Source organism: Daucus carota, chromosome 1 (genome assembly GCF_001625215.2).
Source record: "Daucus carota subsp. sativus chromosome 1, DH1 v3.0, whole genome shotgun sequence".
NCBI classification, from domain to species: domain Eukaryota; kingdom Viridiplantae; phylum Streptophyta; class Magnoliopsida; order Apiales; family Apiaceae; genus Daucus; species Daucus carota.
The window spans coordinates 29,362,245-29,387,501 of NC_030381.2; the positions used below are offsets into that span (position 1 = coordinate 29,362,245).

At 33.9% G+C, this 25,257-nt stretch overlaps 2 protein-coding genes across 6 annotated transcripts; one reads left to right on the forward strand and one right to left on the reverse strand.

Moving 5' to 3' along the window:
* Window positions 1-3,196: 3,196 nt before the first annotated feature.
* LOC108205259 (glucan endo-1,3-beta-glucosidase 4) lies at window positions 3,197-9,747 on the reverse strand. Of its 4 annotated transcripts, XM_017375142.2 has the most exons (7): window positions 9,543-9,747; window positions 9,392-9,448; window positions 8,854-8,951; window positions 6,865-6,969; window positions 4,802-6,049; window positions 3,695-3,722; window positions 3,197-3,590 (listed from the first exon to the last, which is right to left on the reverse strand). In XM_017375142.2, the coding sequence occupies exons 4-7, from the start codon at window positions 6,926-6,928 to the stop codon at window positions 3,425-3,427; spliced, it is 1,506 nt and encodes a 501-aa protein (XP_017230631.1). In that variant the 5' UTR covers window positions 6,929-6,969; window positions 8,854-8,951; window positions 9,392-9,448; window positions 9,543-9,747; the 3' UTR covers window positions 3,197-3,424. The 4 variants fall into 4 exon arrangements, with proteins under 4 accessions (XP_017230631.1, XP_017230632.1, XP_063935219.1 ...); XM_017375143.2 differs by lacking the exon at window positions 8,854-8,951 and having other exon boundaries at window positions 9,543-9,742; XM_064079149.1 differs by lacking the exon at window positions 6,865-6,969 and having other exon boundaries at window positions 9,543-9,739.
* Window positions 9,748-13,642: 3,895 nt separating this feature from the next.
* Window positions 13,643-25,257, forward strand: LOC108204722 (probable CoA ligase CCL12). 2 transcript variants are annotated; one of them, XM_017374303.2, is made up of 14 exons: window positions 13,643-14,019; window positions 15,608-15,737; window positions 15,824-16,083; window positions 17,399-17,600; window positions 17,893-17,933; window positions 18,898-19,026; window positions 19,133-19,206; window positions 19,332-19,552; window positions 19,807-19,901; window positions 19,978-20,194; window positions 20,461-20,586; window positions 22,415-22,513; window positions 22,970-23,176; window positions 24,830-25,257. In XM_017374303.2, exons 1-14 carry the CDS (start codon window positions 13,754-13,756, stop codon window positions 24,941-24,943), a joined length of 2,181 nt encoding a protein of 726 aa, XP_017229792.1. In that variant the 5' UTR covers window positions 13,643-13,753; the 3' UTR covers window positions 24,944-25,257. The 2 variants fall into 2 exon arrangements, with proteins under 2 accessions (XP_017229792.1, XP_063935239.1); XM_064079169.1 differs by lacking the exons at window positions 13,643-14,019; window positions 15,608-15,737 and having other exon boundaries at window positions 15,939-16,078.

Sequence of the window (25,257 nt, forward strand, 5' to 3'; positions counted from 1 at the left end):
TGTATAAGTAGTGTCTTTTTTATGTATTTTATAGTGTCTTGTTTTTCTTTATACACAACCACAAATTTAGACCAAGTTTTAATATATTTCTCTTCGGTTTGAAAATATATCAGTACATTCCATTCTAATAAAAACAACTTCCAATTCTTGTTGCTTATCAATATAGTTCTTACATTTTATCAAAATATTTTTTTCAATATGCCAAAACAAAGAAAATTTTTAACTCTAAAGAATACGATCTCAATAGCATTCATCAAGGCTAATTCTCTATATGTTACGATCAAAGAAGACTCACATTCAAGTTCTAAAATGCCTTTAAATTTTACCAAAGCCCAAAAATAGTCATCACATTTCCAACTCTCCAAAAGGCAAAATATGAATAAAACGATATGTCAAAACTTGACATTCCTACTATATCAAGTAGTGGCATCATATATCTATTTGTTTTGTAAGTATAATCCATAACAAAAATAGTTGGATAGCTCCTGTAAACGTGATCAAGATTGGATGAGAAAAAAAAAAGTCGCTTAATCTTTCCTTTATCATGATGATCAACGTTAATTATAAAATTACCTCAGCCAAGTTCGTCCAATAAAGCTTGAACTGAAGTTCGACCAACCAACTTTTTTTTTATCTTGAACTTCATATTTGTAGTAGTCAGCGGAACTACTTTTGTATTACTGTAACATTTTCTTATTGTAGTGCCGAAAGAATTTAATAAGTCTACACATCAGCTCTTGTCATTCTTTCAATGACTAAAATTTGTTCTTATGATAATTGGTTACACGAATGATGACCTGATAATGCTCATGATTGTGTAAATTATTTTCTATTTTCAGTTTTCAGAACTCATCAACTTGTCTACCGCGAAGTTGAAATGGATAATTAATTAGTCGAGAACCTGATTTTCTCTTTCAATCCTCAACAACAACGTTCAACATATTGAGATAAGAACCTAACCTGTCACAATCTAAAACAACATACTTATCTTTTCTAGAACACTTGATGGATAGAGCATAGTTTTGTACCAAATAAATATCTTTTATAAAACTGATAAGATCTTCCGGGGACTTCAAAGATGTACTAAGTAAATGTAATTGCATCTCTTCGTAATTAATGTAATCAAAATCTCAAAGTTAAGCGAGCATTACATTGAATCAAAAGCAATCCAAGCTTCTTTTTCAAGTGTAAAAGTAAAGATGTAAAATTACCTTCAATGAGCGAATTTTCAGAAATTTGAAGATTTGAAGATCATCTAGAGTTGCTTGAGATACATCCTCCATGTCGCTTCCCGATTAGCAATTGTGATGAAAGTAGTGTTTAAGATGTATGTATATTAGTATATTATATAAAGGACATAACAGTATTTTAAAAAATTGCTTTAAAACTTAAAATAAGTTCTTAATATAACATTTCTTATAAATATTACAAATAATAGAATTCGAAGCGATTCATACCATTATTTTGTTTTGGACTTCTGATTTTAGTTAGGTTAAATGGATAATTCTTTATTGAAATATATAACAATTTTCAGTTGAATCACTATCCCAAAAAATTCAATTAAACACTTGATCGAGTGAAACATTTCATATGGGTTTATGTCATCTTTCTCGTTAAAATTTTAACTAAACCGAGTGACTTGGACTATGACCTGGCGGATCCCCTGCATCTTCTTCACATCATGTCTTTTTCATACAGTTCGAGTTCACGAAACTCGTCATCTTCAATTAGAAATCCGTATGACGCGAGTCCGAATACATACAAATTAGGAAATACTTTTAGAGTTTAAGGTCTTCTTGTTCTATTGTGGCCTCTCCTTTTGCAGTTTGAACAATGCATCACCCTTACCTTGTCTGGTCAACTTAGCTCAGTTGCCTCTGGGTGCACTTCCATTCCTCCCTTTTCCTATGTTTTCTTAGACCTACCTCTCAGTTGTTTTATAATTGGAGGATGCAACACTTCATCCCCAGAAAGGTCTCCTTCTTAGCACCTCAAGATAGTGTGAGTAGCATTTCATGTATGTCTCTTTTTTAAAACAATGAGCTACATAAGAATATGGATTAAGTCTCATTCTTTGAATAACACATACTCTCTCTGTCCCATTTAATTGTATACGTTTCTTTTCAACTGCTCGACACGCATTTCAATGCTCTTATAAAACATAGTTCCGTAACTTATTTTTGAGATTTTCTTTTTCTGAATAAAAATATAACATTCAAACTTTAATTCAGAAAAAGAAATTTTTAAAAATAAATTACACAACTACATTTTACATGAGCAATAAAGTCCGTGCCGCGTCCCCGTCCCCCAATGTATACTACTCAGGGGGACGGAGGGAGTATAGTATAAGTACAGGGAAGATCAATTAACTCCCAAACCTACCGGGAAGATCAATTAACTCCCAAACCTACAGCTGCATGTTCTTGTAAATTCAGACATAATCTTATACCTCTATTTAACTTGAAAATTGTGTATGTCACCTAGAGAACACTATGAGCCTGTTTGGAAATTAGATGTTTTGGACAAAATTAGAGGTTTGAGGTGTTCTAGAGGTTTGACCACTAGAATAAGCTAATATTAGTGTTTGGTAGTTAGCAGATTGAAATAAGGTTTGGATCCAAAAAGCTAATTTTGAAAAAACTACTTTTGAGAAGTTTTTTGAGTTAGAGGTTATGGTTTGTGTCAGAAAAAGCTAATCAATCAGCTATTTACCAAACAGTTTTACGAGAAACCACTAATTCAATCCGCTAGTCAAAACATTTATTTCAATCAACTAGTCAAAACATTTAATTCAATTCGCTAACAGATAACAGCTAATTCCCAAACAGGACCTATATTTAGCACATGCTTTCACATTAGCAGTCTAGAATTTTCTTAGCCCTAAGTAGGGTGATACAATCAAATCCACTCATCTCGATCTCTTTTTTATGCAACCTCTCCATTATCATATCATGTACTTCACTAGCATGTCAATGAGAGGCATGAACCTGATTTTGATACAATTTATCTTCGTCCAGACAACATCACTCGCCATTTTTTTAATTTCTGACACTCAACTTATGCACCTCCCGTTTTTTTAAAAACCTTCGACTTTGGACTATTATACTTACATTTCAAGCAAGTCATGAAAGCACCCCCATAGTATACAACTAGTGAATATGTAGACGGCCTGAGAAACTGCAGCCAAAGACCACACTTCTATTTTCAACTGCCTTGTATTAATGCATTCTTTTCAACTCAAATTCTCTCAATATACAGACATGCATGCTAGTTGAGTACAAAACATCTGTCGTATATTAGAATCTAACAAATAAACAAAAAATTGGCATTTTTTGTTTAGGCCTTGATCGCGGATGAGATTTCAGCGCCCTAAACCAGCCCTACGACTTGCCATTATATCTCAAGAACACAGAATTCCACAAATTTAACAATCACAAAAGATATGAATATGCACATCTACCACTAAGAAAGTAACAAACATTGTTAAAAGAAAAGAACCAAGCACAGGAATATGAAGTTTCGAACTCTGTCCCACAGGGCTCACAGGTCCAAATGCAGGTGGAGTAAAGCCAATTGAGCTTGAGTTTGAACTGCCAAGGAAATAATCACTTGTTAGATGCCATATAAATCAAAATATCTATAAGCCCAATTGCCTTCTTGCTTCATAAAATAATGCTCTTAATTTTTAGCTCACCTTCCTGTAAATATGCAGGATCCATAACCTGTACAAGGAAATTCATAATTACTTAAAGGTTACTGAAGCATAAGATATGGACAAACTTAAGTGCAGCCAAATAATAATTACTTGATCATTGCAACGGGAGTAGGAAAATTTCTACAGTAATATGCACCGAAAATTGAAATTACTATGCTTTATCCTAAAAAACGGCCAAGAAGAAACTGGTAGTTATTAAAGGATGAAGCATGCAATATGGTAAGAATGTAAATATCTCCTCGGCACAAATAGGTTAGAATAACATATACATAAACTTAATAAGTACGTCACAAGAATTGAGCTCTTGACTACTGTGAAGTTTTCTGAAAGTATCACTCTGAAAAAAATTATGAAAACTACACATGAATCAATCCTCAACTACTAAAGAAACAAGAATGAAAAGATACTCCCACAACTTCTACCAATCCTAGTAATTAATCCCCAACCATCACTGCAAGATTACATCCGCAGAAGAACTTGCTGTCCTTTCTATCCTAAAAATAAAACCCTCCTACCATTCCTATCAAATCACGCAAAAAAAACACTGCCCCTGATTTTTTAGCTAGTTTAAAAAAAATTATTAGTTGTAAATTTTATTTATATACTTTATTACATGATTGATGTATAAAAAAGGAATTATAGAAAAAATATGTTTATCAAGTAATGTTATAATCATAGGCAAGCGTTGGTGATTTATAACCTCGTATCATTGCCGTATGGATGGAAACTTTGGTGATTGTAATTTCAAGACTAATATATCTACAAGCATACAGTTTAGTGAAAATATATCGATCAAGTAGACCTTAAACAATGAATGTATACAGATTTAGATATTTATTTGTGTGTTTACAGCGTATAGAAAATTGTTCAGCCTCCCCCAAATTAGATTCCCAACCCCTGAAAGGCTAAAAATAAACTAAAGATTCCAGAAATCCAAAGTTAGTTATCTTTTAGACAATTAAGGAAAAACATATGGGTCAATAACAAGTAAATGTCCAAGGAACTTAAAAAAAGGGAGGGGGAAAAAAAGTTTTTGCAATGCAAAAGTTTAGAAAATAAGAAAACCATAAAGTTTAAATGACTTACTGGGATCATTTTTAGTTGTCATGGCAGTACCATCGAAATCGCAGGTTCCACCTACGCTTTTCATTTTCTGATAATAGTCATTGTAAGCATAGGAAGCATGATTCTGTAGAGTGTTAGGAAGATAACATGGTTGCCCTGATTGAATCGCAGTGCAGTTGGCCTGGCCTTGTCCACAAGCCCAATTAACTCCACTCTGCAGTTTATTGGAATCTGCCCCTTGCCTTGCTACACAAAAACCTACTGAAGCATTTCCAATATTATTGTCTGAAGTACTCAGACTAAGTGGATATACAGAACTCCCATTGGGAAAGAATGCACCCCAGTTTCTCTTTGAAACGGGTCCTGATCTCTTGTCTTCATTAAACAACTCATAAATGTAGGCATTGATGGGGATGGCGGGCTGACTGGGAGGACCAGAATCATTTAAAACACGATGGATCAAATTATTGTTATAAGTTTCTGCATTGTCCACAGTAGCATCAGGCTCATCAGCGCCACCAAACCAAGGCCACCCAGATTCTGTTACAACAACAGGAATAGTTGAAGTATTAAATGCTGCTATAGAGTTATAGGTGGCATCCACCATAGCATCAAACATGCTATCATAATGATAAAGCGTATTTGGGTCAACTATTTGCTTCACTGATGTCATTGGTCGGAATAGTGCATAATCAATCGGGAAGATGCCATCGTTGATTATGTATCCATGGTATGGATAAGCATTTAACATGAAATAGGAGTTTGTGTTTTTTAAAAATTGAAGTATCTGAAAAATTGTGGAGTTCCACGATGAATTAAATGTGGCTGTGGAAGGAGGAAAAGGCTTGGGGATAAGGTCCATTGATTGGGGGGCTGAAACTTTTATTTGATAGTTCAAATTTGACGCAACTAATGCTTTGTGAAGATAATTCATGGCAGGAACCAAAACAGGGGCAGCATTGGGAATCGAAGTAAGTACTTCACTCCCAACAGAAATGGCTGTAATATTGGTTGATGGCAAGTAAGCTGCCACATTTTTATTTATCCAGGCTGCTGCTACTGATGCGGATTCACCAATTCCCAGTACCTCCTCATTAGTGACACTGACCATAACTTCAATTCCAGTGTCTGACAGAGCAGTTAGCATGTGAGCGTCAGCATCAAAAAGGCGTACATGAGTAATCTGATTGGCTTTAATAATGTCAACCACGTCAGATGCGGAGGGTAAATTGGAAATATCAGTTCCAATATTTATTCCTACATATCCACCTGCAGTTCACAAACACCAGTAGCCAATCATTATGTCTCTCTTTTTATTTGCTGACAGACATCATTAGGAATGTCATACATAACGTAACACATTGACATCTGTTTAGTATCTAAACAAATCTGATAGGAATATAAAATAATATATAATATTCAATGTTATGGAACCTAGCAGCCTATGATTGAAGAGAAAATGTGGGACTTTCACATTCAAAAGTTTATTCTTGGATTGGTTATTCAAGACAGGTATAAACACAAATTTTAAAACTCTAGCGGATATATGAATTCTATATAAAGTTGTGTTAGTGTTTAATAATAACTTGTTTTCCTTTGTATATGATATTATGAACGGTTTTTCTATGGTGTGCCCAAGGGCACACACTAAGCACTAAATTTTATGAGTTTGGTGCATTCTTATTGGTCATGTAATCATAAATATGGATGGCCCCCCTGCATTTACACCAAACTCCACCAATCAAAATCCACTAAACCCATCAAATTTAGTGCTTAATGTGTGCCCTTGGGCACACACTAGAAAGACCCTATTATGAATTATAATAAATTTGAAAAAAAACTAGGATTACTAATCTCATGTGTAAGAATAATATGTCAGAGTTTTTCAAGAGCTAGAAGGTTTCAATCTCAATGTAGCAGATACAATATTTTGAATTTGCCTGACCAAATATACTAGAAGACACATGTGTTCCTACAATTCCACAGATACAAGTAAAATAAGAATTACATATTGAAATGGTCGGGTGACATTAGATACATAGAAAGATCGAGAAGATAACAGAAGTACAAGTTCAGTGATTTACCAAGTGAGCCAGATAACATGCAAATAATAAGAATGATACATCGGGTCCATATCCTGAGCATCATCCACTCTGATAAACACTTCGATCTTAACTACACCTCAAAACCTATAACATTTAAGCAAGTATATATATCATAAATATGCAGCATAAGAGATAATTCTATATCTCAATATTTCCTTTCATTGATAACGAGAATTATGATCATAATCATCTTATGATTATGATCATAACCATAAGATAATGGCTTCAGAGTTAAAACTGCATACGGGCACAAAGACCCATAGAAACCTTGCTTAGTTTGCAAAAAATATTCCACCCACAACTTTTCACTAGCATTAAACGTCTGCAGATATGATGGGTAAATAACAAAAACGAAAGAACAATATTACATGATTTAATCTATACAAGACAGATTCTAGGCTCTAAACGGCGACCAAGAGCAGGGGCGGATTTAGTAAGAGGCACGGGGGGACACGTGCCCCTCCTAAAATTTTTTTTTACATTTTTTCACCATTCTAAATTTTACAAAATTACAGAAGTGCCCCCCCAAAATTTGAAAATATATAGGTGTTTTCCGAAAATTTGCTTGGTGCCCCCCCAAATTCCGTCTCTAGATCCACCCCTGATCAAGAGAGTACATGCATAGAAAAAGTAATTATTCTATAAGGTTCTCTAAACCTTTAACGGCTGCTGATGTGAAAGAACTCAAGGGCTTCAAAAATCATCCAAAACCATATTAATTATCTGGGGACAAAATAGGCTAAATTTCCGTGGACTAACCAAATGTCACAATCTAATACTATTGCGTAACTTCACCGAGTACAATTAGTAGTGTCTGCTTCCCATTAATCAATATTCATATTACTGATATATCTCGCACATCATAATGGATAAAACTTATAAATGGAGCCAAAATTCATGTCAGATTTACTGAATAGCCTAACCTAACACCTTATGCATTCCACATTACAATATAATGTGTATATGTGTTACTCGCATATTTCTGAGAATACGCAGACTGAGTACCTATCTATGATGGACAAGTTGGTTTAAAGGGGAAGATTAAGGTTGTACAAAACACAATTCTACTTTCTGAAATGTTTTAAAATGAGTGGTCAGAACCACCTTTTAGTTCGCTAGTTGAGACTTGACAATGTAGAACAATATCAGAGTTGAAACACTTAAGAGAATGCTCATTTAATCTTAGACTGCCATTTTATAATGAACAATACATCAGAATACCAGTTTGATATAAATAATTATAAGAAGCAATAAAATAACTTCATTACAACTGAGAGATGGATAATCATGACATTGATTATCGACTAAAAATATCAAAGAAATAAAACAATGTCTTATTTTGCAGTTAGATTTTCATTGATTCCACGGTGGAGTTAGATTATCGAGTCAAAAAGTAGATACTCTGTCAAGGAAAATTCAATGTCAACATGTTCAAAGGAAAGGGAGCACAAACATATAACCATGTGAGAATCCGTACCAAATACAATAGCATTGGAAAACTGAAATGCATTAGTGAAGAACAGAAAATGCATAAACACTACGAAATATATGTTGGGAAGTAAGAGTTGGTAGGTTTGAAGCTCCTTATAAATCAGAGATCATACTAGTGGGGTAATTAACTCTGTCCAGTTAATCCAATTTCCAGCAAATGAACTAAATAAAGAAAAGCAGCTAAACAGAAGCAACAAATTCATTCGCATACACCCACTGACCCACACTAAACTACAATGATTCGAATTTGTGTAGATCTTGGAGCACAATGTCACAAGTTATAATCAATCAATTGCAGAACCAGACAGCACCAAAATCTTAACTTTAGTCATACCCAACACTTTTCCATCCTCAACTCATGTATAGCTACTACATCAATGCTGAGGACAAGTAAAGTCTAATAGCTAACTCCCACAAGCATTAATTCAATAGTTTCAAACTAAACAGAAGCATATAGAAAAGAGAAAAAAGAAGAACCTGATCTAAAAAGCAGAGGGAATGTGAGACAGAATACTTGAAAGAAGTTGGCTACACAACAGTCCAGACCAGACCACTGTGAGAGAGCTAGCAAGACCCTAAATGCAAAAGCCAGCACATTTGTCCATTTCAGAGTAAAGTAGAAAAGAAGGCCACACAATCTCACAAAAATTACCACAAAAGTAGAATACACAAATAAAAGATACCCCAAATAAACTAAACCCCTCAGAGGCTCAGAGTATTCATAAGGTGAAAATAACAAGACTTGAAGTTGTGCAGAACTCCATTATTAAACTGTGACCTACCCTACCATGCAAGTAATTACATGTACTACTATGTAATACATATTGCAAATAACCACAGAGGAACAAGTTAAAATGCATAAACATAAACTATGCATAATTATTTAAGTTAACATGGCCATTGGCCAACATGTTTCATTCAATTTATTTTTTAAATTCAGCCGATACTTCCGTCTTTCCGCATATAACCACAAAGAAAACAATAATACACCGAGAGGCTAAGAAAAACACGAAACCTGTGACACTAGCAAGCAGCTGAAGCTGAATCCAAAAGGGGTACTCTCATGTGAACCCTGAACAGAAATATATAGTAAAAAATGTTAAAAAAATTAGAGTGTCGAAGTGGGTGACAGCAGAAGAAGGAACAAGTGTGCGCGTTCTGACAACCTCGAGGTTCGTGCCGAATCTGTGGTCGCAGCTTCTGGCTAGTGGAGTCCCATTTACTAGAACTCACTTTCTAGATTAACAAAGTAAGAGCATCTCCAAGGGACTCTCTAAATGAGCTCTTAACTTCAAATTTAAAGAGCAAGTCAAGAAATAGAGCTCCAATGGGCTCCTTGAAGCTCTTTAAAAATTTAAGAGCCCATCATCTCTCCTCTCTTTTAAAGAGCATGTAAGAGCTCTTAACAATTTTTTCATGAATATAATATTACTTTCCCTCCAATTTTACCACCAACATTTCTCTCTTTTTTACTATTCTCTCTCATTTATATGAATAAAATATGAATAAGGAGCAAGTATAAAGAGGAGCATTGGAGATGAAATCTTTTTTAATGTCTTAACTCACTAGGAGCCAAATATTATATTATATTTTAAAGAGTGATTTAAGAGCACCATTGGAGATGCCCTAAGGACGCATATGCATAAAAGAAACACAGGGAGCTGAGAAGTCATTTAGGCTGAATATGGGTACCTTTTTTTTTCCCCTGGCAACGCTTTTTATAAAACTGTATGTAATTATTACAACTACTGTTTTATTCTAAGTCACTTTATTATTTTTCCTGTCTTTTTATTACCGTGCTCATCATCTTTCTCCCGTTCACACGATCCTTCGAGTTTTTTTTTTGCTTGTCAAGTTTTTTTTTTGCTTGTCAATAGGCTATAAGCTTTTTCATTCTTTAGTTTGCTGGGCTGCATGCCTGCATGGAGTTCAAAAGATGGAAAAAAATAACAAAGATTTGGAAAAAAATTGGACAAATAACTTGTTTGGGAACATGCATCTTGATTTCATTTGAAATTCATGATGTTCAAATATTACTCCCTCTGTTTGGATATATTAGTCCTTTGACTTTTTTACATGTACTTTTAAAAATTTTGACTGCATACATAAAATTATTATTTTTTTAAAAAAAATTTGTGAATAAAAATATTAGTGATATATTTTTATTCACAAAAGAAAAAATTTGAAAATAATAATTAAATGTGTGTGGTCAAAACTTTTAAAAGTACGTGCAAAAAAGTCAAGCGACTATTAAATCTAAACAGAGGGAGTAGTATATATGGACAACCATTCCATCTAAAACCTTAAAGTGTTAAAGGAGCCCGATTTTATACTTATATTTCAACACCCCCACGAAATCCCATTAATTGGGTTGAAGAGTGGATCACGGGCGCCCATTCCCGCAAACCTCGCTCTGATACCATGTAGAGAACCATTCCATCTAAAACCTTAAAGTGTTAGAGGAGACCCCTTTATGGATCTTATACTTGTATTTCAACAATATAAACTTTGAGAATTCGACAACTCAAATCTCATCACTTGAAATACATCACTTAAAATGAAATGCACGTTTCCAAACGCCCTCTTATATTAATTATAATTACGGTTTTTCTAGTGTGTGTCATAGGGACATGCTAAGCACTAAAAATTATAAATTTGACTCATTTTGATTGGCTCTTGTTTCTTAATATCCCCCTACAAATATAACAACCACACCAATCAAAATGTTCATGACACACACTAGACAAACCCTTATACTTATTACACTCATTAAACATTATGTAAATTAAATAATCAATGATATTTAATATTCTAAGTGTTCAGAGATATCTTTGCGTATATTTCAGTTAAATGATAAATTTTATTTGGATGAAAAGAATTCATGTTGCGGTTATTGTCCTCTATAATACAACTCATGTACAAGTACGTAGATCATATGAAAAAAAAATAATTCTAAATGTAAGTGTAATAATCATATTAATTATGATATTTTTGTAATAATGAGTTTATTAGAGACATTTACAGTCAAATTTTTGAGTTTTTGCTCTTGATTATCATTAAATGTAGAAAAATAGATAGATAGACAAGTAGAATTTAATTAATCAATCACTAGTAAAAAATATATGGCATGATATCAATCTACTTAATGAAAATTAAATATAATCAATTAAAGAAATATTAAATACAATCAATATACTTATATAAAGGAGAAGCGAGGGGCGTGTATGTGGCGTCTCTCACATTGCTCCGTTCTATTTTTCAAATTTTCTGGAATTTTTGGATGAAAAATATCAAAAATTAGAACTGCCTTTTTTAGTTTTGGGTATATTAGAGCCATGTTTCAGAATCTGATTTTGTTTCAGATTATTTATGAAATATAGTAGTTTGAAAATTTTAATCGGATTTTGTTTCAGATTATTTAATTATGGGAAAGAGTAGCACACAAGTCTCTCTGCACCTATAAATACGCATATAGATCGTAGGGTTTTAGATCATCTAAATGCAACCTCCTCTCTCTCAATACCACAACCCCACCTCTCTCTTTCTGATGATAGTTCTCTTTCTCGATTTCTAACTTGGTGGTGCCGTTCTTCTGCAATGATAAGTGAAGGCTGTTTGTACAATATTATCAAAGGTAGTTATAGACCGTCATGTGAGAGTCGACAAATCCAAACACGGGAAAAGAATATAGTGTTGACACGATATTGATGGATGATATCAATAAATTAACTATTAATGATGTATGTTTGTTCGTTATTCTTTTATAATATTCGTTTTGTTCATCGGACATGTTTGTTGTTGCTAATTTTTGTATGATTTATTTTGTATACAGAATAAGATTATTCATGCAACGCTTCCACAATATCTGTTTGCTCGGTTCAAGTACTTTTTTTTTTACAAATGCAAAAAGATTTTATTAACTTAAATATAATATCTTTTAAGTGAAGGTTGTTTATACAGTATAAAAAAATAAAAGTTATTGCAACTTGCAAGCAAGAGTGGTTATAGACCGCGATCTCATGGATTAAAATTGATGTTTTTGCGGACAACCAATTAAAAAAAAAAGGAGGAAGGAATCACTAATAAACCCATGAATGGATTAGAGTTTATACGTCCCGAGATGATTAATGATTTAATGTTCATACAACTATAACATAATGTTTATGCCTATTAAAATTAGAGATGGTTTCGGAGTTGAATCTCACCTATGTTAAATAGAACTAAAATTAAGACTTGTCGTGTTTTGAATCGTTAATTACATGTAGATTTTTATTTTCATTTTTTCACTCATTAATCATAGTCCAATTTTACAATTTTATATATTAATATTAGTATTGCATCGTGATGTTTATAATATAAAATTTATTTATTTTCTAAATATAATTTTGAATTATTAATATAATTTTTATAAACTGCCGCAAAATTATTTTATTTTATAAATATTAATATTAAATCATTATTATAATTTTTATAACCCGCCGCAACGCGCGGCTTCTCAATTAGTTCAATTTATAAACTGAAATATAAATCATGAGTAAATTTAAATAACATCACCGCATCCTAATTCCTACATCTGAACCACGGCCGCCTTGCCGGTATCACATGTCTAGAGATGAACCACCCCGTCACCTATCTCGTATAAGTCAAGAGGCTAAATTTTGAATGTAACGTCAGTTAAACAAACGGAGGAAGCTTTTAAGCCTTTATTTAAATAATAATAATAATAATTCTCTTCTCCCAATTTTAAATCGTTTCTTTTTTGGATGTTCCGTCCATATATTTTTTATATTTTAAAATTTACTAAATATAAAACTCTACTATTTAATATACTATTCTCAAAATATATTATTTTTGTATTATAGTCAATATCATTAGGACACAATATTTTTATAGATTCAACAAATTTTATAATTTTTTATTGATCCCATTCAAATTATACGGAGTAACCAATACTCCCTCCGTATCTTTTTTCTTTTCCTATTTGTAATGTCGGTACTGTTCATAACATGAGACAAATTACTAATTTACATCTAATCTATAAAACTAAATATAGTCATGAGTGATCTTGTTAGATTCGTATTCACGAGTACTTTAATATGGTGAAGTTTTTATATTTAATGCTACTACGAAATGAAAGATATTAACGATCAAAAGTGTGTGTTGGCAAACGTGAAAAATACAAACAGGAAAAGTATTTAGGGACGGAGGGAGTAACAGAGATGCTCGGATAGTTTAGTGACGTCCTGCATCCTCTATCACGTGTCCCAACAACCTTTCTTTTATCGACCCACCAACTTCACTCCCATTTCTATTTTACTACCAGTTTCAACTCTTCAAGTGGAAATAGCAAGAATTTTAGAGAGAGAAAGAGAGAGGGATGGGGATAAGCATAAGTGAAGTGGGAGTGAAGGAGTTGAGAGAAGCTGGATTACAACAAACAGAGGCTGAAAACTTATACAACCACCTCAAACAAGCAATTTACGCAAGCAACGATGATCCCAAGGAGTTGTGGCGTGCGATCACGGCTCGGAGGCTGCTTAAACCCTGGTTCCCTCACGCACTGCATCAACTCGTCTACTATGCTGTCTATCATAACTACGATGCCTCTGTTTCTGGTCCTCCTCTCTATTGGTTTCCCTCTTTGTAAGTTCTACTCGCCTCCATTTATTTGTTGTCATGTCCAATCATCATTTTTACTCCCTCCGTTCCCTGAATTGTATACATAGGACGGGACGCGTTACGCACTTTAATACTTTCACTTTAATTCCGTAACGTAAAGTGTAGTTTTATAACTTATTTTTTTTAAAATTGTTTATCTAGTTTTTAGCGGCCTACTTAATTGCAATCGATAAGTTGTTTAATTTCTGTTCAGGAGCGGAAAGGCTAAAATGAACTGTGTATGTTGTTTTTTAACTTGAGCTTTGAAGATCTTATTTTTGCGATCCATGAGTTCCATGGCTTATTTCCTAGTTTTACCTGTCCCGGAATTAGAGTTACAGTTACTTAATTATACTGCTGAGTTTAGTCCGTGATCGCCTGGTGCACGACAAATTAATAACAGGAGTTTATGCACAATTAGCATGAAAAATGAAGTGTCGGGTTCACATTTGTGAATATCAGATTTTCATTTATATATTATGAAACTGATAGTTATACTACACACTGTATTTGACAGAAAGCTTAAGTAGATAATAGATCTGTTCTTTTCATATCAAACCAATACATAAAAACACGCAATGTTTAATGCGATAAGGATGTAAAATATATTCTGTCATTCGCACTTGCATCATTGCATGGCCCATCATCTGCCATGTAGAAGAAAGCGGGGCAAGTTTGTAAGGTTTTTATGGAAGCGTTTAAAGATATTGCAGAATAATTGGCAGGAATGATGAGTTTAAAAATTAGCACAAAGATAATGAGCTCAAAGTAGCAACTGTAACAAGGTAAAGATATGGAACTTTGGTCATGATATATTTGGGAATTTGCTATCCTATTACAGTTTTAGCGTTTCTGGCAACAGTTAACTTTGGCTTCACTCATTGTAACTTTGCTCACCACAGTCCTTTTGTTTGGCTTATCTTAAAAAAAGATAAATCAACTTTTGCAGGTAATATTGGTTTATCATATATATGGACAGTTTGGTTATTTATATTTGAAATACAAATATAATTTCCAAACATAATATTGTTTAGTCAAGTTGAATTATAATAAATAAATATTTCTTCTTATAACCTCTTACTTTGATTATACATTATAGTAATCAGTTATTAAAGTTTTTTTTAGCGGAAAGGCTAAACAAAATAAATTCTGTTGGCTGATAATAGGCCAGAACCAACTTGATCCTTGATATCTTGATTTAAGTTGAACTTATAAATTGTTTTTGAATTTAGCTTTGCTGGACATTTCCAGAGAGTATCCTGATTTTTTGCATTCCTTGCATCTAATGGCTTTTGTAGAGTTACATTTGCCTAATTTACAATTGATTAAATTTCATTATCGCCTGGTATAAGATAGTTTAGTAAGTCTATAATCACCTTTAAGTGTGAAAAAAGGATCACATTTGTATTAACTATTTTTTACATTTCAAATTTCCCAGTCAAAGGCTAGCATAATAAAATATTATGTCACTGATATTCATTTGAAATATATTGATTTTACACATGAAAAGTCTAAAGTCAGTCTACTGCTTCTGTTGGAAGACTTATAGATTTGTTATATTATTTGTTTTCAGAAACGAGTCCAGCTACACAAATTTAGGTCGACTTATGGAAACTCATTGTCCAAAGCTTCTAGGGTTAGAATATAAGAATCCCATAGCAAGTTTTACTCAATTTCAGAGATACTGTGTTCAACATCCCGAGGTCAGTTCTTACAAGGCTGTGTTGAGGAGTAACTGCTTGTGAAACATCAAGAAAAACATTTTAATATCTGTAAATATTGTTTTCAGGTTTACTGGCCGTTGATTTTAAAAGAGCTTTCATTATCATTTCGTGAAGAGCCAAAATGCATTCTAGATACAACTGACAGAACAAAACGTAGTGGATCATGGCTTCCTGGTTCGGTTCTGAATATTGCAGAATGTTGCTTGCTGGCAACCAGTCATCCCAAAAAGCAGGAAAACAGTTTGGCAATTGTATGGAGGGATGAAGGTTTTGATGATTCCAGTATCAATTCCATGACACTAAGAGATCTTCGTGAGCAAGTAATGTATGCTATGAGTTTCTGTACCTCTATTTTTTTTAAGAGTGTTCAATTTTGTATATGATTGCGTAAGTGCAGCTAGTTAATAACCACTTTAATGGCCATGCAAGGGTTAGAGCACACATACAAGAAAGATTATATGAACCTTTCTGTTATTTAGAGTTCTTGCAATATAGTTATGTTTCCACTTTCCAGGCTTTGACCTTCTTGATTTATGTATTTTAAAGAGCAGCAAAGACGACTTCAGACTATTTACAACGAATTTAAAGTAGGAGCATAGAATATAGTATAAGCTATTTGATAAAGCAAATTGCTATTAGTTTTAGGCATAAGGAATTTAAGCTGGCATGTCACCACTTATAAGCTATAGCCTCTTTAGGTGCGTATTAAATTACGTATTTGATCAAAATTTACATGAAGAAATATTGAATTTTTTCGTCTAAATTTTCTCTGTATAATTTGTTTGTCTCTTAGTATTTTCCATTAGCATGTTTCTGCAGCTCTACCTAATCTTTTATATCTTCTCTGTCAGATACAGTAAATTCTATTATTTTCCGAAATTCTCTCTATTCTAGACCATTTACGAGAAAGTGTGTCTTCAGGAAAGTAATCATGACTACTTTGATTGTTTACATTTGGGGAAAATGCATTTCTGATCTAAAATCTTCAAGTAGCAGCAAGCCAGCAATACAACATATTAGGGAAATAGAGTAGCAACCACAAATTTACCTGATGCAGTAGGGACTAGCACACAGAGACTATGTCATGAGTCGTAGAGCTAAAGTTATGATGTCATCATGCCATATACTCCCTCCGTCCCGATTTTCTAGCCCCCCTTTCCTATTTTCTTTGTACCAAAAATCTTGTCCACAATATGGTAAATTAATGTTAAACAGTTTAACTTTTCTAAAAAAAAACAATTCAAAATTTTGGTAACATACAGCTTATTTATTATGATGGAATAAAACGTGGGTTTTAACCGAGGACAAGAAAAGTGGGACGGAGGGAGTGCTGATTAATATAGCCACATCATCTATTATCTCGTGGTAGTGAGGCAGTACCAGCCTCTAGGCAGACTTCAATTCAAGTTCTTTCTTGAAACTGCATAAAGGCGATTATTTATCTAATCAATAAGCAGAAATAATTTATTCTCCTTTGTCAAGAAAGTCTATGAAAAACTATTTGGATATTTCAATTTACAATGTGTGATTTCCAAGTACTACTACCATTTTCACTTCTCGTGGCTAAAAGTATATTATGTTCATATGTTTATTCATAATTTTATTTCTTGACGTAATTAGTCCTGTTTACTACCACATAGGTTAGTAGCAACTGCACTAGATGCAATGTTCTCAAAGGGAGATGCAATAGCAATTGACATGCCAATGACAGTCAATGCAGTCATCATATACTTGGCAATTGTATATGCTGGATTTGTCGTGGTGGCAATAGCTGACAGCTTCGCCCCAAAGGAAATTGCCACCCGTTTGCGGGTGTCTAAGGCCAAGGCCATCTTTACTCAGGTAAAAACATAAACAGTAATTATACTCTTAAATATTTCATGAAAGTAGCATGTTAAATTGATAGTACGTATAATTAGGCAAAAAAATTACATAAAAGTAGCACATTTTTAATTAACACAAAGTTTAGTAAACGGGGTGAAAGCAGGGCTGCTGCCTGCTAGTGCAGCATACTGTTATCATCTTGGTTTATAATCTTAGGAAAATGAATTGATTCACACTGGTCTGGGTAATTTTCTTACTGTATATGGTTGGTACATTCTGAATACTGTTTCATTTTTTTAAACAAATACAGGATTGCATTGTTCGGGGAGGCCGACAATTTCCTTTATACAGGTAAGTTTTTTTACATTAATATGCTATGTATGAATATTAGAATTGATTGAGGATTGCGATATATCAGTCTTTGTGCTTCACTTTTGTGTGTAACATTTTTATTAATCTAGCAAGTGCAGGTGTTACATGGGTAATCTTACTTAACTATCTGATAGTTTTATTATATGTCCGTAACAACCGTACACACTCTTATGTCACGTGTATGCTCATGAGATCTTGCTAATCCAATAGTAGGTTTAAGGCTGTATTGATGAGTCCAATTTAAAAACTTGATGAAATAAGGTTATATGACATGGGTAAAACATACTCCGTAGTCCGTATTATATATGAAAACTCTATCATATGAGATTTACAAATTATAGAGTTAAATATCAAATTGGTCACTGAACCAGAGACCATATATCATTTTTTATACCAATCTCAACGGAATATCATTTGAATCACTTAATTTGTATAAACATTATAGCTAGCGCTTAAATTTAAAAATAAATAAATTCTATGTAAATGATACCACTAGTGTTTGCTGTACTCTTTTGAGGACATACATATATATAGCCTTGAAGCTTTAATTAAGATAATATCATAAGAGCACTAACTATTCCCTGGCAAGGACTGTACCGTTCAAACGAAGACATCACAGCATCACTTGTAACCATTGGCGGAGCCAGGATCAAATGTATAAAGGGACACCATAACCCTAATCACATAGTTCAGCTGGGGGCACTTGTTAATAATACATGTGAGACCCACAAAAATATAGTTGTTTTTTTGAAAGTTGGAGGGGCACGAGCCCCCTGGTGCCCTAATGTGGCACCGCCACTGCTTGTAACCTATAATTTTTGAACACATTATAAATAATAATAGCTTTCTTTAAGAGAAAATAAAGTGTGTAATAAGTTCCTGTAAATATAAACTAGGTAACCAATTTTTCTTTTATGTTTTATAATTATCATTCTATATGCAGCCGAGTGATCGAGGCTTCTCCTTGTAAAGCAATAGTGGTTCCTGCTATTGGGAAGGATGTCAAAGTTCAATTAAGAAAGCAGGACTTGTTGTGGATTGATTTTTTATCTAGTGTAGACTCCTTACCCAGGTACTTGCACCAAAATGTGGCCTCTCCTGTTATAAATCTCTGTTGTCAAGTATTTAGTATATGCACTTCATCCTGCCATATTTAACAATATTTCATTATATGGTAGAGAAAAATACAGCAGTGCAGCCTATCTACCTGCAGACTCAATGATTGCTATACTCTTCTCATCAGGAACAACAGGTGATTAATGTTCATCAGTAGATTATTTCTTCTCTTAAATAGTCTTATTTTTAAGTTTTCTTGTTAAACCCCCCAAAAGTCTCTATAAATATTCTTGTTTTTATTATCTCTAATATAAATTTCAGGAGACCCAAAAGCAATACCATGGACTCAAATATCTCCCATTCGAGCTGCTGGTGAGGCTTGGGCACAAATGAATCTTCAAGCAGGAGATATCTACTGTTGGCCAACAAATTTAGGATGGGTAATGGGACCGATTTTGTTATTTTCATGCTTGTTGAATGGCGGAACTCTTGCACTTTATCATGGATCTCCTTTAGGCCGTGGGTTCGGAAAATTTGTCCAGGTTCTTGTTACTAACTACATGATACACAATTATAGTATAATCATTTACGTTGAAATGTTTTAGGAATTAGTGAGGAATAACAGGTAAAGATACCAGGCTTTATTTCCACCCTTATGGATTAGCATCAGAAACACAAAAATTTTTGGTTTCTTTGAACACTACAAACACCTTGTCCTCCGCACTTTGGGATTTAGTTCTTTGCTACCAACCCTGATGTTTTTTTTTGTTTCTTGACTTGAATGGGATTAATTTAGGATGCTGGGGTAGCTGTTTTGGGCACCGTACCAAGCTTAGTGAAGACTTGGAAGAGCACCAAGTGTATGGAAGGCCTAGATTGGACAAATATTAAGTACTGTATTAGCTAAACTACAAAATCATACTTGTATAAAGTCACTAGAAAAGCCACTAATTATCGACAGCTGCAGATCATTTGCTTCTACTGGGGAAGCCTCTAATATTGATGATGACCTCTGGCTTTCTTCTAAGGCTTACTACAAACCCATTATCGAATGTTGTGGAGGCACAGAGCTTTCATCATCCTACATACAAGGAAATTTTCTGCAACCCCAAGCATTTGGAGCGTTCAGCTCTGCTTCAATGGCAACAGGCTTTGTTATTCTTGACGAAGATGGTTTTCCTTATGTAAGATTATTGTATATAAATTTAATTTTAATTTGTATGACTGACTCACAGAGCAGAAAATCCCTGGTATGGGATTCAGATATAAATATCACATAGAACGGGAACATATTACAGAATATGTGCGTAAAGCAGACAGTTTTTATGCTTTAAAACTAAATGAATTTAATTTAATAATTTAATGGAGAAAACAGAAGTAAATGAAGGACAAAACAACTCAAATAATAATAAACTGTATATAAATATTTCATGCGTTTTTTACTTTACAGCCTGATGATCAAGCGTGCATTGGTGAAGTGGGCTTATTTCCTCTGTACATGGGAGCAACTGATAAGCTGCTTAATGCTGACAACGAGGAAGTGTACTTTAAGGGAATGCCAGTGTACAAAGGAATGGTATGCACTACTACTCTGTTTCCTTATATTGTGTCAACATTATTTTATATATCTCAAATAGCATTACCTCGTTTTGTCACTAGCTGCTTTAGCAATGTTATGTGACATTGCTTGGTCAATAAATGTTAAAATTAGTGTTATGAAATAGGAACTCGGTTCGATTCAGTACTTGGAATGAGTACCCGGGGTCATAGGCTCTAATTTAGAACTTCACAAAAATTCATGAGTCCGATTGAATATTACAATTGAGCATTAGTCGTTAGCCACTTAGCCCATATATTATGTTGAGTCTTTAATTTTTTGCTTGTTTTTTGGGCTTTTTAAAATCTGAGTTTGACCCGATTTCTCTGACTTTGACCCAAGTTTGACCCGGTTTTACTCAAAACCGGGTTAATATCTAAGTACAAAATCAGCGGCGGAAAGGTCCGATTTTACTTAAGTAATGCACTAAGTTATATATGAAAAGACATCGAATAGAAACATAAAATGTGTGTGTAAGTGTGTTGATGTTTTTATCTTTTCAAATACCTGATGATCCACCTCCTAAACTTCTTTCACAGAATACTTCAGCTCTGTTTCTGAGTTCTAACAACTTTCTGTCTCGATGACCTGGTACATGCACAGACAATTGTTAGACATTTTTATTCAACATAGATTGTTAAAATAACTGACACACATCCATATAGTAAGTCTCTACTATATATTTGGTTTCATTATTTTAGGATTTAAGATTATTTAACTGAACTTGGATCTTCCAAAATTCAACTTATCATTGTTGATGTTGCTGGTATTATCATTGTCATCAAGTCTGTGACAACCATCATCTTCATCGTCAGCATGTTCTGCTGCACAATAGCATGCACCAATCAGCAATATAAAAATATTTACATTATGTGAGCTTCTGTCTCGAAAAGATTTCTGGATCTTCATATATAAGACCACCTTAAAAAAAATACGCACACACACACAGGGAGAGAGGGAGGGAGGGATCTTTATAAATCTCGTATGCAACCTATATAAATAACTGTTGTTGAATACAATCAGACTTGCTACAACAAATATGAATGCTACTTTGGATCCACTTAGACTTGTAGTTGACGCCACCAGTGTAGAAATTGATCAAGAGAAATCATGCAATCAGATATAGATAGTTAAAAGCAAGACAATTATGTGTGGTTAGATCTTTAACAATTGACATCAATAAAACAACTCAGATATTTGAATCACGGAAGTTACCTTTTGCATGGAATTTAAAGATGCAGTACCCTCTCTCCAATTGTACTTCTCCTTTGAGACAAGAAACATACATTGCAAAGATCCTTCCCCCCTCTAGAAATTTATTTTATTCCCTTGCATTCCATGCCTAACTGTTAGGATCGACCATGAGGTTTATTTCGAACCAGTGACCACCCAATAATGAAACCATTGCATAGTATTTATTCTCACGTCTGTATGATCATATTCTGCTTGTCTGTATTTTTTTCAGACATAGGCTTCGCAAATTAAACACCTTACCTAAAATAATCCTTCAACCAACATGAAATTTATCTCATACTCGGACTGGAGACTGATTTCAAAAAGCGGGTACGAAGATGACTCCAATCTCCATACTGACACTTCCCCCGAAAATCTGATTTAATTTCACAAAATAAGTTGTATAGATATGCGAGGGATGGTTCCATTCCAGCAATTACCACACTTAAGGCCACATCCTACTTTTAAGAAAGCGGATATATATAGTTTAGAGTGATTCAAATATTAAGGCACGCAATGTAATCAGTCATGTATCTCTAAGAAAATTAACCTGGTCATTTAACATTATTTCTAGAACTTGAGGAGACATGGAGACATCCTCAAGAGAACTATCGGAGGCTATATAGTTGTACAGGGCAGGGCTGATGACACAATGAATCTTGGTGGCATAAAGGTATCACATTCTTTTCCCTCCCATCTTCTAACTGCAGTTCATGTGCCACACTGTTAAACACCTTAATTAAACCGCAAATTCTGTTTATCAGAAAATTTTAGATAAACTTTGCACTGGGTTCGGCACCTGTTTTGTACCTAGTAATGAGTCTGATATGGAAATTTAAAAAGAATGAGCTATACATGATCTTAAAAATTTGAATGTATGGTAATTATATTCCATGATATTTCGTGATATTTCAAGTGGTGGATAACATTTACCTTTGAAGTAATCTGTATTTTATTAATTTTACTTCAAATTAATTTGTTCTATTATGCAAACTACTAGTTATATTGCGTATCAGAATTGTTTTATGTAACAGTGAAAGTATCATTTACCAACAATATAATTTGTTCCGCTACTGATCATTGAAATTCTTATACATTCTAGAATTTTCTGATGTTGTATTTGATGCAGACAAGTTCAGTGGAAATTGAAAGAGTTTGTGATCAGGCAGATCAAAGTGTGCTGGAAACTGCGGCAGTGAGTGCTGCACCAGCAAATGGTGGTCCAGAACAGTTGGCCATTTTTGTGGTCTTAAAGGAAGGGTATAAAAGCAAACCAGATATGTTAAGGTTGAAATTTTCAAGAGCCATCCAGACTAATCTTAACCCATTGTTTAAGGTTCGTACCCCTTGTTAAGTTCATTAAGGTAGTAAGTAGGCTTTATCTCCTTCCAACTAACAGGTATATCATACTGTTGTAGGACTTTTGCACCTTATAATACATCTCTTGTTTGAAGTGGTGTCTTAGTCAGCCTATAAAATGGCTAGTTGCAATTAGGGATATTTTCAAAAATTGTTAGAGCCATAGAAGATACTCTATTCTCTATTAACGAGTGACATTTAAGTATGGGAATCAGTCCTAAGTATGGCCATTTAACATGCTCAATTTTAGTAGTGAAATCAAACACCTAGTCATATATTGCTGAAACCCCGGATTCATTTCAGATTTGGACCCCTTAAAATGCTAGAAAGATGACATAGTGCTAGGTTGCCAGATTTAATCATTTGCACGAACATCTGTACAGGTACAAAGAATGACTTGCAACTTTGAAGGAGCAAAATCTGAGATTTTACCTATTTAGCTGTTTATTATCACCAACATGACAACATTGTCATCAACATCATTGATTCTATTAGATAACAAATTGTATTGTTTAGTTATTTGGGTTTAAGGAGTGGATCACTAGGTTTTATCTCTTTTTTGTTCCACCGTAGCGTCATCTAGGTAGGTTCTCTCCTATTTTTTTGGTCCACCATAGTGCAATTTAATTAATGAGAATATTGGGGTAGGAGGGTATAAAATTCGAGACCTATCCGGACCGGAGCTCTAATACCATGTCAATTTATGAGGTTTCCTAAACCCTCGAGGTGTTACTATTAGGAATTGGGCTTAATAGGACTTTATTATATTATCAACACAGTTGCATAACTTTTAACTATATATTTGATCAGAACACATAAATTTTCCTCAACATACTTTCATGAACTTATAAAGTAGATGTTTATGTTGCAAACATATACTCCCTCTGTCCCATTTAATTGTATACGTTTCTTTTCAACTGCTCGACACGCATTTCAATGCTCTTATAAAATATAGTTCCGTAACTTATTTTTGAGATTTTTTTTTCTGAATAAAAATATTACATCCAAACTTTAATTCAGAAAAAGAAAATTTTAAAAATAAATTACACAACCACACTTTACAGGAGCATTAAAGTCCGTGCCGCGTCCCCGTCCCCCAATGTATACAACTCAGGGGGACGGAGGGAGTATATATTATAACATTCTCAGACCTCAGACGAGTTTTGATTGTGAAATTGAATTTATTCGCAGATTCAGACATGGAACCCTTTTCTGATCACTTTACAACTACTTTAATATACCAACCATGTTTGATCTCTTTAATTGACAACCGCACCTCCCCAACTAAAACTCCACATGATACACTCGGACCTTCACCCTGCATGTTATCTTCTTTTCAGGATACTCAGCCTTCATTTGATTCGCAGATTCCACAAACGTCCCTGTCCATCTCTCAAGCTTTTCTGCATCATCTTCTCATGTTCCAATCCCGACAACTCCAAAATACCCTTTAAATTGGAGAAAAGAATTTTAAATCCTAAAACTGATCTGTGGATGAAAATTATGAACTCACAAATGCGGCTCTTAACTTTTGGATAACTAGGAAACTCATTAAATAGAGGTCGGGACTTCTTCAAGAACTCTGGTGAATATATGTTTTTATTAATAAATTCACTATATTAATTGACAGGTGAGCATTGTGAAGATAGTCCCGGAGTTCCCTCGCACAGCTTCCAACAAGTTACTTAGAAGGGTATTGAGGGATCGATTCAAGAAGGATCTTGTCTTGCAGAGTAAAATATGACCAAGTTTTACAATAAAAGAAATATTTTAAGATACAACTTTATGTGCTGCAGGGGAATTATAATAAGGTTACTGCAGTAATATGCTAATATATTGGTGACATGTAAATTTCAGATGCAAATTTAAGATTGTTGTGGAGGTTCTCTTCGGCTTCTCACTGCTGAGTAGGCCACTAAGAAAATTTGTAAGCCTGCAGTATGTGTTCTTGTTATAATATGATTTGGATCTTATTCTGCATATTTACCGACAATAAACCTCAATTGATTTGGATCCTTTGTCGCATATTTGCTGACAATAGAACTAGTCTTTGACTCA

Bases quoted from the DNA above. Each gene is read 5' to 3' on its own strand.
- LOC108205259 (XM_017375142.2), bottom strand. From the start codon at position 6,928: ATGATGCTCAGGATATGGACCCGATGTATCATTCTTATTATTTGCATG. The intron at 3,723-4,801 runs GTAAGTCATTTA...TTCCTTGTACAG, and splicing joins GACAACTAAAAATGATCCCA to GTTATGGATCCTGCATATTT. The intron at 3,591-3,694 runs GTGAGCTAAAAA...TTTCCTTGGCAG, and splicing joins TCCTGCATATTTACAGGAAG to TTCAAACTCAAGCTCAATTG.
- LOC108204722 (XM_017374303.2), top strand. From the start codon at position 13,754: ATGGGGATAAGCATAAGTGAAGTGGGAGTGAAGGAGTTGAGAGAAGCT. The intron at 15,738-15,823 runs GTCAGTTCTTAC...TATTGTTTTCAG, and splicing joins ACTGTGTTCAACATCCCGAG to GTTTACTGGCCGTTGATTTT. The intron at 17,934-18,897 runs GTAAGTTTTTTT...TTCTATATGCAG, and splicing joins CGACAATTTCCTTTATACAG to CCGAGTGATCGAGGCTTCTC.